An 18,366-nucleotide genomic window follows, 5' to 3' on the forward strand; every position below is an offset into this window, starting at 1 on the left:
TCAAACACGGTTCTTAGCATTTTGCATTCTCTCTCCCTCCCAAATGTTAACCTAATGCACATCAGTAGGTGCTCAAAAAATGTTTGTCTTTGAATTGTTGACAATTCAAAATTGTAGAGCCCCATAAGGTTCATAGCCTAAAGTATTTTCTACCAAAGAACTAATGACCCCTTCCTCTTTGGGTATGCTCTAACTTCCCCTCCCCCACCTTCCCCCTCCCGCCCCCTCTCCCCCATCTTCCTGGTTTGCTCTTGCCCACTTCTCTTTCAGCTTTATCACCAGACCACTGGAGGAAAAAGTCAAGTCATCTCTCCAATAGCCTATCAACACTAATCTGTTACCTTAACATAATTGCACTGTAGTCTTCCTCCTTAAAGGCTAAACTGACCCTTGCTAACCTAAATTGGATTTCACAAGGTAGAAACTTTTTTTAGACCAGAGCTCAAAGGTTGCAGTGTACAGGATTATTTTACGGCTATCTCTGCCCATTTTAGATGTCAAGGAAATCTATGGTACTTTTTTAAAAATTTTTAAAATTAATTTTAAAAATATGTCAACAAAGAGACGCAAACATTCTTAACATATGATCATTCCGTTCTACATATATACTCAGTAATTCACAATATCACATAGTTGCATGTTCATTATCATGATCATTTCTTAGAACATTTGCATCAATTCAGAAAAAGAAATAAAAAGACGACAGAACAAAATTCATACATACCATACCCTTACCCCTCTCTTTCATTGATCACTAGTATTTCAATCTAAGTTTATTTTAACATTTGTTCCCCCATTATTTATTTTTATTCCATTTGTTTTACTCGTCTGTTGATAAGGTAGATAAAAGGAGCATCAGACATAAGGGTTTCACAATCACACAGTCATATTGTGAAAGCTATATCATTATACAATTATCTTCAAGAAACATGGCTACTGGGACACAGCTCCACATTTTCAGGCACTTCCCTCCAGCCTCTGCATCACATCTTGACTAACAAGGTGGTATCTATTTAATGTGTAAGAATAATCTCCAGGATAACCTCTCGACTCTGTTTGGAATCTCTCAGCCATTGACACTTTATTTTGTCTCATTTCACTCTTCCCCCTTTTGGTCAAGAAGATTTCCTCAATCTCTTGATGCTGAGTCTCAGCTCATTCTAGGAGTTTTCTCAAGCCCTTGATACTGAGTCTCAGTTCATTCTAGGATTTCTGTCCCACGTTGCCAGGAAGGTCGACACTCCTGGGAGTCATGTCCCACGTAGACGGGGAGGTCAGTGAGTTTGCTTGTTGTGTTGGCTGGAGAGAGAGGCCACATCTGAGCAACAAAAGAGGTTCTCTTAGGGGTGACTCTTAGGCCTAATTTTAAGTAGACTTGACCTATCCTTTGTGGGGTTAAGTTTCATGTGAACAAACCCCAAGATTGGGGGCTCAGCCTATTGCTTTGGTTGTCCACACTGCTTGTGAGAATTTCAAGAATTCAACTTGGGGAAGCTGAATTTTCCCCCTTTCTCAAGTACTTTTTGTTTTAAAACCATGAGCTAGTGGGAAATGCAGAAAAGAAAAGGAAACAGAGAGAAAGAAAGAAAAGGAAACTAAGCATGGCTATTTGACTTTTAAGAAAGTAAAACTATTTGAGTTGATGGCAAGGCTAAAATGGAAGAAATAGACTTTTTCCATTCTTTTTGATGCTGGGTGCCCTGTTTTATGGGGGATCATTAACTATACTGAGTATAAATTGAGTTCTCTGCCCTGTGTACTGTGTAGTAGGTAAATGCCTAGCTTTCCTTTGCCTACTGAGTAAAATCCAAACTCTACATGGCATTCCACATCCTACAATTCAGCCCTAGATTTATTACTATTATAACTAGTATTATTAGCAGTTACCGTTTAAGTGCTTACTGTTGGTCTGTGGTCCCTACACTCTGCCACAAAAATTCTGTAAGAAGATCTCCGTTTTTCGGTTGGGAAGATTGAGATAAGTAACGTGCTTGTGGTCACCCCAGTGGTCACTGACTGAGTTGAATGTGGACCTCAGGTCGTCTGTTTTATTCGAAGGCTTGAACCCTACCACCATCGCTTTCCTCTTGTGTCTCCTCATGCTTCTCAAACAAGATGACTCATTTTTACTGCTTTTTACCACTTATTTCTGAACATATTATAATTCCATGCATTTCTCTCTACCTTTGCTGAAATTCCTCTACCAGAAATGTTTTCCAAATACTTCAGTTTTCTGATAGGTAATATAATTTACTGGTTAAGAGCACAGACTCTTTTTTTTTTTTTTAAACTTTTTTTTTATTAGTTAAAAAAAATTAACAAACAAAACATTTAGATATCATTCCATTCTACATATACAATCAGTAATTCTTAATATCATCACATAGTTGCATATTCATCATTTCTTAGTACATTTGCATCGATTTAGAAAAAGAAATAAAAGGACAACAGGAAAAGAAATAAAATGATAATAGAGGAAAAAAAAACTATGCGTACCATACCCCTTACCCATCGCTTTCATTTACCACTATTTCAAACTGAATGTATTTTAACATTTGTTCCCCCTATTATTTATTTTTGTTCCATATGTTCTACTCTTCTGTTGATATAGTAGCTAAAACGAGCATCAGACATAAGGTTTTCACATTCACAGAGTCTCATTGTGAAAGCTATATCATTGTTCAATCATCATCAAGAAACATGGCTACTGGAACACAGCTCTACATTTTCAGGCAGTTCCCTCCAGCCACTCCACTACATCTTGAACAACAAGGTGATATCTACTTAATGTGTAAGAATAACCTCCAGGATAACCTCTCGACTCTGTTTGGAATCTCTCAGCCATTGACACTTTGTCTCATTTTACTCTTCCCCCTTTTGGTCAAGAAGGTTCTCTCAATCCCTTGATGTTAATTCTCAGCTCATTCTAGGGTTTTTCTCAGTCCTTTGATGCTGAGTCTCAAGGAGCACAGACTCTTGACCCAGGCTTCCTGGATTTGAATCCTGTGTGTTTTGTACTCTCAGACAAGTTACTTAACCTCTCTGTGTTTATTTCCTGTTCTAAAATGGAGATAATAATAGCACCTACTTCAGTACCTGTGAGGATTAAATGTATGTAAAATGATTAAAACAGTGCATGGCCGCTCACCTGCTATGCGGAAGACCTGGATTCAATACCTGGCCCATGCACCCCCCCAAAACAACTACAAAAAAACAAACAAAAAAAAAAACAGTGTGTGGCATGCAGTAAGTCTCAAGTATTTGCTATTAATATTACTGATGATACTATTACTATTTTTATCATCATTAACACAGACTGACTTGGGTTCCAATTAGTTGGATCTGGATCTGTTTATCTCCCCATGAAGTTAATATATTCCGCTGCTATGTGCTGTCCTGAGAAAGTATGGGACAGGGCTCTCTTATGGTACATGCACAGCTTGGTGTCATCAGCAGCATCACACTAACCCAGTTTTAGCTTTCAGGTATTTTGGAGTACATGGTTTGCAGGTATTTTGCTCACGTGGTTTTACAAGTTCTTCTAGTGTGCTAGAAATGGAATGCGAAGGCCAGTGACTGGGGACGTATGAAATCCTCTTAGATCTGTCTAGTAGATGCTAAGGAAGGACAGGCCACAATCTCCACCCAGTAGTGACAGCCACACACCCACACATCCTGTAGAGATCATGATGCTACTTTGTTTTGTTGTCCAAACAGACTTAGCCCTTCTCTTCATTCTGTACTTACCCCTCAGAGTTTAGTCTCATTGAAGATGTGTTCATGTTTGCAAAAGAGGAGGCTGTGGGGCTTTGGAATCAAGCTGTTGTCAATGGCACCATTTCCTGGCTCTATGCCATTTTACTGCATTATTTTCTATGTCATTTGATATGTCTGCTATCTATTTTGGTCCTCAATATCCTTATTTGTAAAATGAGGCCAATAATTGATCAGAAATAATACATGAAGCACTTAGCACAATACCTAGCTATAAGTAGGTCCTCAATAATGGTGGTCATTATTATCAAAGCAGTTGGGGATTAGGAGTGGAAGAGGAAAATGGTAAAAGTTACTGAGTGTCTGCTGTATAGTAGGTGTCTTAGTTTGCCAGGGCTGCTATGACAAATTCCCCACAATGGGTTGGCTTAAATAAGCATGTATTAGCTCATGGTTTCAGAGGATGGAAGTCCAAAATCAAGACATCAGCAAGGTCATGCTTTTGCTCCCAAGTCTATAGCATTCTGGTGCTGGTTTGTTATAATCCTTGGGGTTCCTTAAGTTGCATCTCTGCCTCTAGAAACATAGCAATCTCTCTCCTTATGTCTGATCTTCTGGTTTCTTCTGACTTCAGGATTTTTTATAAGGCCTCTGGAAACAAGATTCTGTTTGGCTTTACCTAAATAGGATCTTAGTAGATCCTGCTCACAAATGAGTCCACAGTTTAACTGATAATATATCTTCAAAGGGTTGTATTTACAAATGGTTTCACACCAACAGTAACACGGATTAGAACTTGAACATATCTTTATGGGTGACATGATTCAATCCTCAACACTAGGCATGGTGCTAGGCATGACCCATATATATTTCATTCATTTATCCTTTTTACTTCTCTGAAAATTTGCTGATGTTACTCTCATTTTACAACCGAGGAAACAAATTAAGTAATTTGCTTAAAGTTTCATATCTGTTAATGAATGGAGCCAATAAAATAGCCATGACTATTTTACTCCAAAGTCCAGGCTTTTTCCAAAACACTGATAATATCTTTTTAAGTGCCAAACATGTTATTATAGTCAATAAGGCCCTGAGAATTTAGAGAAATGACTAGTAAGGACTAGTGTGTTTGGGGAAGACTTCATGAAGGAGGGCAGGCTTGAGGATAGGCTTTAAAGCAGAGGTGGCCAGAAACTAGGAGGCAGGAATGAGGGTAGCATGAGTGAGAACCTGTCTGTTTAGATTGGACTGCCTTTGGCTGGTGGATTGGTGAGCCAGAGAGGGCCAGTTTGCAAAGTGCCAGTTTAACCAGTTTAGAACTTAACCTGCAGGCGGTGGTGTAATACTGAAAGTTTTAGAGCAGGGAGAGATGAAATAAGAGTTTAATCTTGACAAGTTGAAAGACTAAATTGAGTAAGGAGAAGTGGGAAGATTGCCTAGGAGGCTCCTGAAGTAGTAAGTGAGGCGTTGATGAATGAAGAACCTAATGACTGGCTGGCTTTGGAGGCACAAGAAGAGGGGTGAGTGGATGTTAGGACTTCAAGCCTGGCTGATGGAGAGAATAATGCTGCTGGTGACAGAAGGGAGTGCTAAGGAAAAGGGCCAGAGGTCAAACCACAGTCTTACCTGGGACCTGTCTGCATGCAAAATGTCCTGTGGAATTGCCCAATAGGTACTGGAGGGTCTGAGTTCAGACAGAGCTGGACAGCTCTGTTTCAAATTGATTGTAATGACTGATGTTTTCCTTGTAGCAGAGAGATTTAGATCTGCCCTGGCCAATACAGTAGCCACTGACCATATAAAGTTATTTAAATTCACATTAGCTAAAATAAAAATTTTCAGTTTCTCATTTGCTGTGGCCATACTTTGAATGTTCATGTGTGGCTAGTGGCTACCATGTTGGGCAGTGCAGTTATGGAACATTTCCATCATCACAGAAAGTTCTGTTGGGCAGCACTGGTCTAGATCTTGGGGAGTACCTGCGCGTAACTAGAGGGCCTAAAGGAAGAGGAGACAGGAGGAGAAGTTAATTAAGGAATGATGCTGTGGCCTCTTGGACAGTTCTCAAAAGAAAGGAGCTACCTGCATTTTGATTTGAATGTACTCTTTTCCTTGTTGGAAACCATGTTTTATAAAAAGCTCCGACCCCAAGTCGGAGGTAGACCAGGCTATTAGAAACTGAAATTGAGGACTTACCTTTATATTTGTTTTGTAGATCTGGACCAGCAGGTGCGGTATCGTCTCTAGAGTACCTTTAGGCTGTACAGTGAAGAATATAGCCTCTAGTTAACCGTGGGAAAAGAAGACAGCAGCTATACTGTATATAAGGCCCACACTGTTATCTCTGTTCAGTTGAGGAAGCAGAGGCTTAGAGAAGTTAGATAATTCAATCAAGGTCGCATAGTTAATAAGTGGCAGGGCCAGAAATGGAGCTTAAGTCTTTGACTCCAAAGCCTGTGCACTTAATATATGTACATATTTTAACTGTACAAAAAGCTATTACTAACTTTGAAAGTACATATAAGCAAAAAGAAAAAGAAATCCTACCACTGAGAAATGACTTTGGTCAACATTTTGGTGTGTGCTCTTCCAGACTCTTCTATGTATATATCTATATGTGTGTCTATAGAAAGATAAATATATATTTCTGAACATGTGGTATATATATACCTAGATACGTACTCTAGCTCTTTTATTTTTTTGACATGGGCAGGCATCAGGAATCAAACACAGGTCTCCAGCATGGCAGGTGAGAACTCTGCCTGCTGAGCCACTGTGGCCCGCCCTCTAGTTCTTTTTAATACATATAGATGTTAGGCCATGCTATTAACTACTGACCTCAATTCCTTATGAGCAGTTTTGAAGTCCTAAAAGCTCTGAAGACTGAAAAATTATTTGTCAGTTTGGTTCAAGCTCATTGGCAGTAAAACTTGCTTGAAAAAAGGAGACTGTTTATAGGCATTATTTATCTCAGTGTCATTCATAATTTCTACTGGGACAGTATTAAAGTGTTTGTTGGATGTTGCCTCAGACTCTGCTGGTGGGGTTATATAATATGTAGCATAGGTAATATATTATCTTTGTAAAATCCCCCAAATTCTTTTTTTTTTGTCATGGGCAGGCTCCAGGAATCGAATCTGGGTCTCCGGCATGGCAGGCCAGAATTCTGCCACTGAGCCACCATCGCCCTTCCCTAAATCCCCCAAATTCTGAATTCTAAAATACATTTGGATCCATGGGTTCAGAGAAAGGATTATGGATCAGTGTTAAGCTAACCTGCAGCTTGGGCTAGGGGAGAAGAAGCCTCAAAGGTCAACGTTGTCTGCTTGCTGAGGCTTGTGAGAGGGGTTTGGGTTCTGTAAGATGGGTGATGCACAAAATTCACAAGAAAAATAGAATATTTCTGCGTTTTCACGCGTCCAGCTCATGCTGCAGTTGTTGCTATAGTTGACCTATGAGGCTCTTACTGAGAAATAGTTTTAATTGTAAGTGTGAAAGGTGGTCAACAGGAACTCACCAGAAATCACAATGAGCTTAATCTCTACACTGGGGCTGTTTGTCCAGTACATGTTTACTGAGCTACCTGGCATGTTCCATATACTGTGGTTTGTCTGGGACACAGGGAAAAAACAAAACAAAACACCTCAGTCCCTGCTCCCAAGAAGTCTGTGGTCTAGCTAAAGAGGTAAGACAGATAAGGACACAGTTAAATCCAGTTACATTTCCATTATGATAAATGCCTTGATAGAAGAAGCACTGGGTGTGTGAGACCATATGCAGGGAGCCAGAGAAGTCTTTTTGAAGAAGATGGCTCCTGAGTTGAGGATAAGTTGAAGTTCACCACGTGTAGGTGGGATTGGGGTGTGATTAGGTGTGTTGGAGTGGGTGCTAAGGGAGGAGAGGGTGGAGAGGGGAGGGGATGGAGGATGGGGCCATTATAAAGGGCTTTGTATGTAGCACATGAAAGTTTTTGAGGGATTTAACGCAAAAGAGTGACCTGCTCAAGTTGGTGATATTTTTTTAGATGTTGGCAGAATATATTGGAGAGGGGTGAGAATGAAGGCAGGGAAATCCTTAAATAAACTTTTCACAAGTGTTAAAGGACAGCAGTGGGGATAGAGAAGAGGATCAGGTATAAATGTCCATAGGAGAGAGAACTTACAGGGTTTGATGACTGAACGTGGGAAGAAAAGAAAAAATCTCAGATGTTACCTGTTTTATTGGGTGACGAAGAACTTGAGGTCTGAGGCTGTCTGAAGAGCTAAATGGTAGTAGGAAACAGGAGGGGAGAAAGGACAGGAAGCTGTGGCCAGAGAGGGAACCGTGGCGCTGTGTGATGGTAAGGAAGCTGCTGACAACTAGCTTCGGACCAGAGTTTTGGAGAGAAGAGATTCCAAGAAGACTGGCCTGTGGCTGGAATTCCCCAAAATCATGCCTTAAAGTTTCCATACAGAGAGAGTCATGAAGTTCCAGTCCTTGCCGGACTAAGTCTAGAGAGAGGTACAGTGTGAAAGAGTTGACAAAACGTGAGTTACTCCCCACCCATGGGGGTAAACTGAATCCACAGGGACAAACCAGTTGTCCCTAGGAGGTGTCCTTTCCAGACTGGCTGTTAGGACGAAGTACCCTCAGAAACAAAACCCTGAGGGAGCCCTCAGGAAGCACTGCCATGCAGAAACTAAGCACTTATTCCTAATTCCTTGGTTTGAAAATTGCAAGTACTGTTGCATATTATAAATGCCCTATGGCATATTTATATTAAAGTCTCCATCTTATAGATGAGGAAACCAATGCCCAAAGAGAGGAAGTAACTTCTCAAGTCACACGGGAAGATTCTGGCCGAGCTGGATTTCAATTTAAGTTTCCTGATTCTTTCATACATTCAACACATTGAGGATCTATGGTATACCAGGTGCCAGTCTACATCCAGATATAGCATAAAGAAGACAAAGTCCTTGCCTCATGGAGCTTACATTTTACAGGAAGTGGCATCCAGTAAATGGATGAATAAATGTAAATTTTAATGTCAACTGGTAGTAATGCTAAGAGAAAAATAAAAGAAGTAAGACTGGTTCTCAAACTGTGTACTGAAGCACCCTGGGGCTCTGTCCCTCACACAGATGCTGGGATACTGAAAATTCTCAAGATAAACCCAGAGATACTTGACATCTTTTGACATTGAGCAAACTTGTAATTTGAAGTAATTCAATTTCAACATCAGATGATGCTACCTCCCTTTGATGGCATCATATTTTTGTGAAACTGGGTTTTTGGTGGTTGCCATAATTCAATACAGGTACCATGCAAAAATCACTGTGAAACAGGTAGTGAGTGTGGTTGAATCCAGTCTGATTCCAAGGACTGAGAAATTTGTGCGGTGCCCAACAGGCACACCTATCTTATTAGTAAGTAGTTGTGGTTATTTAAGAAGAAATAAAAATATTTTTTCTATTTATTATTTTTGTCAAATTGTATTAAGTTTCTTATAACGTAACATTTATTAAGTTTTTTGGCCCTAACTACTTAGAACCATTAGGTATTTCTTTTGGCTGATAGACACCTTGGAAAAAAATTATTGAGACAGTCAAGGGACTGTGGCCCAAGAAGGAACCTCTGGAGTAAGGGGATAGAGTGCTGCACGGTGGTGGGGGCCGTCATTATTTTAAGATGAGCTTCTCTGAGGAGGGACATTTGAGCTGTACCTGAATGAAATGAAGGAGTGAGCAGTGTGGACATCTAGAGGAAGGGCATTCCAGGCGGAAGGTCTGGCAAGTTCAGACTCTGAATTGGGAATTAGCTTGACATGCTCCAAAAACAGCAAGAAAGGAAGTAAGTGTGGCAAGATCAGACCGAGAGAAGTGGAGCAAGGTGGATGAAGTCAGAAAGGCATGGGAGGCCAGATTAGGTAGAGCCTTATAAATTCTGTTCAGGGGGTTGGATATTATTCTGAGTATGATAGGAAGCTATCTGCAAATTTTAAGCAGAGTAGTTACTTCATCTAATGAACTTTTTTTTCCCTCTAAAGTTAATTCTGGCCGCTATATGAAAAACTGACTGTTCCAGTTTGCTAGCTGCTGAAATGCAATATACCAGAAACAGAATGGCTTTTAAAAAGGGGAATTTAATAAGTTGCAAGTCAACAGTTTTTAGGCCATGGAAATGTCCCAATTAAAGCAAGTCTATAGAAGTGTCCAATCTAAGGCATCCAGGGAAAGATACCTTGGTTCAAGAAGGCCGATGAAGGCTAGCTTTCTCTCCTGGCTCCCTGTTTCATGAAGCTCCTCAGGAGGCATTTTCTTTCTTCATCTCCAAAGGCCGCTGGCTGGTGGACTCTCTGCTTCTCATAGCTATGTTATTCTGTGCTCTCAGAATCTCTTTCTTTCTCCCAAATTTCCTCTTTTATAGGATTCCAGTAAAGTTATCACGACCCACCTAATTCTGTTTAACAACCACTCTTGATTGAGACACATCTCCGGAGAGATCATCTAATTAAAGTTTCAAACATGCAGTACTGAATAGTCAGGATTAGAAGAAACGGCTGCCTTTACAAAATTGGATCAGGATTAAAACATCTTTTTTTTAAAAAAACATGTCTTTTCTAGGGTACATACATCCTTTTAAACCGGCACACTGACTATAGGAGCCTAAGAATGGAAGTACAGAAATAGGAGGCTGCTGTCGTAGTCTTGGTGACAACTGATGGTCACTTCTCTGAAATGATTAGTGCTGGAGGTGGTAAGAAGCAGTCAGGTTCTGTGTGTGTATGTGTGTATGTGTGTGTGTATACACACATATATTATTATTATTATTATTTTTTTGCGTGGGCAGACTCCAGCAATTGAACCTGGGTCTCTGGCATGGCAGGTGAGAATTCTGCCACTGAGCCACCATTGCACCACCCTCTGTGTATATTTTTGAAGGTAGAACGTGCTGGTATTGCTGGTGAATTAAGTGTGGTGTCTGAGGGGGACAGAGAGAAGTCACTAATGAGTCCTAGGTTTTTATTCTGAGCATTTGATTAAATGCTGCTGCCATCTGCTGAGATAAAGACTAAGGGGAAAAGCAGGATCGACTCTAGAGCTCAGGTGATGATAAGTCCAGGCCAGAAATGTAATTTGGAAGTGATCAGCATTGTAGGTTAAACCCTGAGGCTAAATGAGCTAACCTAGAAGAAAAATAGTACAGCTAGGGAACAGGTCCTATGTAAAGGGGGTGGGAATAAGGGGATGGAGAGCAGGAGTCTTCAAGGACTACTGTGGAGAGAGCTGTCAGGGAAGCCAAGGGAAGAAAGTGTTTACCCAAGGAGGCATCTATCTGGTACTGCCAAAGAGGGCAATTTAACTGAAGACAGAATTGACCATGGGATTTGGCAACTTGAATATTATCAGTAACCTTTGGGAGAACAATTGCTGGGGAGTAGAGATAAAAGCTCAGTGCTGAGGAGTGAGAAGAGAACGGGAACTGAGACAGACTAGATAAGCCTTTCAAGGAGTTTTGATTTCAGTTGCTAGTACACTTAAAAGAAAAATTAAACTTTAAATTTTATAGCAGTTTTAGATGTACAGAAAAATTGTGACAAGCATGCATGAGTTTCCCAATTTTCCAAACCTAGTTGACACTGTTATTAACATATTATAATTAATATGACACATTTGTCACAATTAATGAACCAATCAATATCAATATATTATTAACTAAAGCCCATACTTTATTCACATTTCTTTAGTTTTTTTTTTTTAACTTTTTTATTGTACAGTATAACATATATGCAAGGCAAAGAAATAAAAAAAGCAGTAGTTTTCAAAGCACTCTTCAACAAGTAGTTACAGGACAGATCCCAGAGTTTGTCATGGGCCACCATATGATCCTCTCAGATTTTTCCTTCTAGCTGCTCCAGTATATAGGAGGCTAGAGGGCTTAAATATTTTTTATCATCACAATCGACTTTTTTTCCTTCTTTTTTTTGTGAAAAATAACATATATACAAAAAAGCAATAAATTTCAAAGCATAGCTCCACAATTAGTTGTAGAACATATTTCAGAGTTTGACATGGGTTACAATTCCACAGTTTTAGGTTTTTACTTCTAGCTGCTCTTAGCTTTTATTTAATGTCCTTTTTCCTGTTCCAGGATTCCATTTAGGACATGTATTACATTTAGTCATTATGTCTCCTTAGGCTGTTCTTTGTTGTTACTGTTTCTCAGACTTTCCTTGTTTTAATGACCTTGATACATCTGAGAAGCACTGGTCAGGTATTTTGTATCATGACCCTCAGTTTGGGTTTGTTTGATGTTTTTCTCATGATTAGATTGGAATTATAGGTTTTTGAGGAAGACCACAGGGGTCAAGTGTCATTTTCATCACATCTTATGAGGTAGGTACTATCAGCATGACTCACCACAGTAGGTAGTGACCTTTTTCACTGGCTGAGGTAGTGCTTGTTAGGTTTCTCCACTGAAAAGTTATTCTTTATTCCCCTCTTTTCTGTACTCTTTGGAAAGAAGTCACTATGTATAGCTCACCCTTAAGGATGAGTTATTTTCTACCCAATTGAGGAAAGAATTTCAAATTACATTATTTGGAATTTTTCTGCATGGGAGATTTGTCCCTGCTCCTCCGTTTATTTATTCACTCATTGCTTTATATCAGTATGGACTCATGGATATTTATTTTATACTTTGAGAAATAGTCCAACTCTACTTTTTTTCCCGTTGAACAATTGTTCAAATTGTTCCAGTTTTCATCACTAGGAGTTCTTTCAGTTGGGTCTTTTGTCCCTTTTACATTCCTCCATTATTGTGGGGTTGTTTGTTTTTGTTTTTAGAACTTCCTTACTTTTTGATACTATATAATGTTCCAGGCTCATCTTGTATATTTCCTGCCTCAGTCCTAGAATCAAGTATATCTCCAAGGTACCCTGGTTCCTTTTCCTGGAGAATGGGATATTATAAACCAGCATCTGGGCATGAGGTGTGGTCATTGCTACTGTCCCTCCCAAGTTCCAGATCAAGGAAATATATGTGTGTACTAACTCACGTATAGAAACATATCTATAAATATTTCTTTATGTTATCATCTGTTTTAATCTTAAGATAAACATGAGTTGCTTGTGATGTCTGTAACTCTAATCCTTTGCTACACAGAACATCCCAGCCTCCTCTCCTTGCTGATCTGTAACCTCCTACTCTTTTTTTGCCTTTAAAAAAAAATATTTTTATTGAGAAATCTTTACACACATACAGTGCATCCATAATATACAATCAGTGGCTCATAGTATCATCACGGGTATTCATCACCATGATCATTTTTAGAACATCTGCATCCCTCCAGAAAAAGAAATAAAAAGAAAAAAAGATACCCTCCCCTCCCTCTCATTGTCTACTAGTATTTCAGTCTATCCAATTTTTTTATACTTTGTCCCCCCTATTATTTATTTTTTATCCTTATTTTTTTTACTCATGTTTCCATACCCTGGATAAAAGGAGCATCAGACACAAGGTTTTCACAATCACACAGTCATATAGTAAAAGCTACATAGTTATGCAATCATCTTCAAGAACCAAGGCTACTGGAATACAGTTCAACAGTTTCAGGTACTTCTCTCTAGCCACTCCAGTATACCATAAGCTAAAAAGGGTTATCTGTATAATACACAAGAATAACCTCCAGGATAACTTCTCAACTCTGAAATCTCTCAACCACTGAAACTTCATTTTGTCTCATCTCTCATCTCCTTTTTGGTCAAGAAGGCTTTCTCAATCCCATAATGCCAGGTTCCAGTCATCCCAGAAGTCCTATCCTATGTTGGAGGGAGATTTACACCCCTGGGAGTCATGTCCCACATAGGGAGGCAGTGAGTTCACCTGCTGAATTGGCTTAGAGAGAGGCCACATCTAAGCAACAAAAGAGATTCTCTGGGGGGTGACTCTTAGGCATAATTATATATATACTTAGCTTCTCCTTTGCAGGAATAAGTTTCAAAGGGGCGAACCCCAAGATTGAGGGCTCAGCCTATTGAATTGGTTGTCCTCACTGCTTGCGAAAATATCAGGAATTCCCCAGATGGGGAAGTTGAATATTTCCTCCTTTCTCCTGAGTCCCCTAAGGGGACTTTGCAAATACTTTTTTATTCTCTACCCAAATTACTCTGGGATGTATCTGGGCATCACACTAACCTGTACAAACCAACAAAATCTCACACCCTATTCAAGATTCCATGTACTTATGGTGTTCAACGAAACTGACCATACAAGTTAAATTAGATAATACACTACCCAAAATATAAATTTTGCACCAAATAAACATCTCTCTCTTTGGTCTCAAACAAAGAAGTTGAAGTTTTAAAATATGGGCCATATCGTCGTCCTTTACCCTGAATTCTGATTTACTTTCGTTCTTTCCAGATCAGCTTCATTTATATCTCTAATAAAATCTGATCACTTTTTCAGCTTTTTAAACAGTTGCTGTATGGGGCCATGTTGACTTTCACAGTTTCAGTGCTCTAAATCAGAGTTTCAGGGGTTACATAAATACCTGAAGATTCAGGGAATGACCATAACCTCCCACTCTAATAGTGAGAAAACTGGCTCTTACCATTTACCATCCATGTACTTAATTGTTCAATTCCATGTATCATGGTTTTAGAATTGTTAACCTATACCCCCATGGGAAACAAGTACTTATGTACAGTTCTTTTTGCCTTTAGGAGTAAGTCTCCACTCATTTCCAAAGTTACTTAAGTCAGCACTTACCCTTTACCCCTTCAATAGGTTACTTTATACGTTTATATTATAGTTAGATTCTTTTGTCACATTCTGCATTCCATCCCGGGATCTCCTGATCTCCTAAATGATTTGTTTTTAAATTTGCATATATTAAGGTTCACTCTTGGTGCTATAAAGTTTTATGGGTTTTGATAAATGCATAGTGTCATATTTCCACCTTTACAATTTCATACAGAATAGTTTCATGGCCCTAAAAATCCCCGTGCTTCCCCTATTCAAACCCCAGCCCCTTCCAAACCCCTGGCATCCACTAATCAGTTTACCATCTCTATAGTTTTGCTTTTTCCGGAGCATTATATAATTGGAATCATAACATATGTAGCATTTTCAGACAGGAATGCTTAGCATTATGCACTTAGCACTTAGCAATATGCAATTCAAATTCATGCATATCTTTTTGTGGCTTGATAGTGCATAACTTTTTATCACTAAATATGCCATCGCATGGATGTATGGATGTAGCTTGTTTACCCATTCATCTATGGGGAGACATCTTGGTTGCTTCTAGTTTTTGATGATTATGACTAAAGTTGCTATAAATATTTGTGTACAGGTTTTTGTATGGGAATTAATTTTCAAATAAAAAATACCTAAGAGCTTGATTGCTGAATCTTATAACATAGTATTATGTTTAGCTTTGTAAGAAGTCAAAATGTCACCCAAAGTGGCTGTACCATTTTACATTCTTAGTGATAATGAAGGAAAGTTACTGTTATATTACATTCTTGGCAACAGTTGGTATTGTCAATTTTTAAAATTTCTTTCCAATCCAATGGATGTCCTAGACACCTTTCACTATCTCAAATTCCGTAGTTCTCTAAGCTTTAAGCTCAGTGGGAGTAAAGCAGGGGAAGTGGACTCTAGTTGGGGTTTTGGTTTCTTGAATATAACTAACTAGTCAAGAGGTTGTAGAACTCTATAAACAACCTATTCTAATTGTCCTTGTCTACTGTTGTTGTATGTTGAAGACAATGGAAAGATTACCCAAAACATTCTGAAAGAATGCTATATACTTAAACTAGGATGTTATGTATTTATAATGTACATAAGGGATTTAGGTTCACTTGTTCCTTCATCCAGTATTTTCTATTGAATGATTGAGTGATTGAACCACTTATAATGGGCTGGGTAATATGCTGGATGATGGGGATGCCATGCTGAATAAATCAGATGTAATTCTTTCCTTAATGAGCTTATAGTCTGACTGGGGAGACAAACAGTTACAATATACAGCGATCAAGTCTGTATGATGGGGCAGTACAGGGGGCTGTGGAACATCATGTCAAGAATTTGACCAGTCAAGGCAAGGTCAGAGAGGGCTTCTTGGAAAGAGTGACCTTTACGATATGGTCTGCAGCAGGGGCTGGTTAACTAGTCAGTGGGCCAAATCCAGTCCTTCACCTGTTTTTGTATGGTTTGCAAGCTGAGAATCAAAAGAGAATAATATTTTGGGATCATTCATATGCAAAAAGCATATGAAATTCAAATTTCAGCCACCCTAAATAAAATTGTATTGGAACACAGCCACGCTTATAGCTTCTTTCACAGTAATAGCAGATAGCAGAATCATTACTGCAGACACCATGTGACCTGCAAAGCCTAAAATATTTACTATCTGGCCCTTTACAGAAAATGTTTGCAGGCCTCTGTTCTACTGGATTAGCAGGAGTTACTGTGTAAAGCAGATGAGAAAGAGTGAAGTTGGTTTCTAATAGGATCTTTATATAACTGCAATAACTTTATGCTTAGAGCATGGCGTCCAAGGATGCAAGGGCCAAGAAGACTGTGGTGGCTGGACAGGTGGGCAAGATACTCACTGAGAAGAAGCCTCCACTGATATCTTAAGGGGTTTGGGTTTCTCACAGTGGGGAGCTTTTAAAAGGTTTTAAGCGATGTAATCAGGTTTACTTTTTCAAAGATCCTCTAGCCAGTGTAGAGATTGGATTGTGAGTAGATTGGGGTGAGAAATGGAGACTAGTTGAGGCTTTTGCAGTCGTTCAATGGAGGTGTTGATAACCTGGATGACTACAGTGACCCTGGGATAGGAATATATTGATTTGAGAGGCATTTAGGAAATAAAATTGAGAGGCCTTGGTGATTAGAGGCTGAAATGCAATTTTCGTGTTTTGGATGATTTTATCTTTTCAGTTCCAAAACTGGTTTGTTTTTTTTTTTCTGGTTCGTGTGAATGCATGGTTGAAAAGCCCACGTTTAGTAATATTCTTCAGTGCAAATTTTTTTAGTGGCATTTCATGCCTCCGGTGGTCCTGCCTGTGACTGATGTATTGGAGGACCACTCTGTGGCCTTTTCATGCTATTCCCTGTTGACTAGAGATTGGCTTTTAAGGAGCAGAAAAACTATTGGCAGGTTAATTTTCTTTTTCAAGTTTATCTTGGTTTAAAACCTTACCCCAAATATTTCTTTTTGGGAGCCTTCAGGCATTTTGGTTTTCAAGAGAATTTGTTGGGACAAAAGTTTCTCATTCCCTAGAGCATTTAGACCCTTTCCAATTTTAGTTCTCTGACCCTTGCCTTTTTCCTCTTTTGTCTCATTGGCAGTAGATGGAATATTATCATCTTTTATTTTACAACACATTTTATGGCTTTCAAAGTGCTTACTCACATGCCAGCTCACTTGATTCCTACAGTAAACTTGTGAGGAAGGCAGGACAGATCAAGTTAATTGGATTAAAGGAGGTAAATGAATTGCACAAGGTCAAAAGGTCAATTAATAATAAAGCAGGTGATAGAACTCAGGTTTTCAGATTTCATGGTTTTATTCTTTCTGTAATGCACCCTGTCTCCAAGAAAAGGGAGTTGGACTAGCTCAAGTAGTTGTTTTCAGCAATGAAGTCATCTGATGAAATGTTTTTTTCTCCCTTTGTATGCTCATTTCACCCAGATGCTGGCATTTAGGCCTTTCCTATGTTTTTGAGCAGTAGGTGTTCTGCCAACAATTCCTAGACTATAATGTTAAAGTGTATGTTTGAATGTCCATTTTAATTCCCTTCCCCCTTTTTTTAGGTGGTTCTAGCTTTGACAGTTTGGAGCCAAATGGGAAAGGTCTGCTTGCAAACCAAAGCTCCTGGGGTCAGGGTAAATCAGAAAACCTGTCTACAAGGTAATACAGCTCTCTCTTCATTTTGACTGAGGATATCTTCATTATAGAAGTGAGGTCTGAATACCTCACTTCTATAATGTGCATGCTGTCAGTTGTCGCAGGTGGCTGGCCAAAGAAATGTCTTAATAATGCCTGACATTTATCAAACACTGTGTATGCCAGGCACCATGCTAAGTACTGTTATGTGGATTGTCTTGTTTTAACCTGAGAGGTAGGTACCATTTTTATCTCTGCTTTACACGAAGGAAAATCAGGTGGAGAGAGGTTATGTCACTCACCCAATGTCCCAGAACTAGTAATGACACATCTAGATCTGAAACTGGCAGTCTGATCCCTACCTTAGAAATGTATAAGATTAGAAACATTTTGATTTCTCTCTCCCACTCTTAGTTATTTCCTGTCTCTGAAATAAGTTGTATTTTCCTTTTTAATTTACTCCTTTTTTAAAATTAGAAAAGTTTTAGATTTACATAAAAATCATATGTAAAATGCAAGTTCCCACATACCCCCCAGTTGTTTTTTAAATATTTCCTTTCATATATCTGTATGTACACACGCACAGAGGGAGATATGTGATATGTGCATCTAGGGACTATTGTTCACAATGTTCTTTTTGTTTTATTTTGTTTGGAGGGGGTGATGGGCCCCTCATTTATTAACACTTCACATTAGTGTAGTACCTTTGTTACAATTCATGAAACCACATTTTAATAATTTATAACTTACTATACTGATTGTAGTCCATC

General features: G+C 39.0%; 1 protein-coding gene across 1 annotated transcript in view; it reads left to right on the forward strand.

Moving 5' to 3' along the window:
- The window catches only part of INPP5B (inositol polyphosphate-5-phosphatase B), a 53,090-nt gene that overhangs the window by 12,749 nt on the left and 21,975 nt on the right, over positions 1–18,366 (forward strand). The window contains 1 exon segment of the mRNA XM_077150227.1: positions 17,524–17,620. Coding sequence (XP_077006342.1) covers positions 17,524–17,620 — 97 coding nt within the window.

The sequence above is a fragment of the Tamandua tetradactyla genome, chromosome 2, assembly GCF_023851605.1.
Source record: "Tamandua tetradactyla isolate mTamTet1 chromosome 2, mTamTet1.pri, whole genome shotgun sequence".
Lineage (NCBI taxonomy): Eukaryota > Metazoa > Chordata > Mammalia > Pilosa > Myrmecophagidae > Tamandua > Tamandua tetradactyla.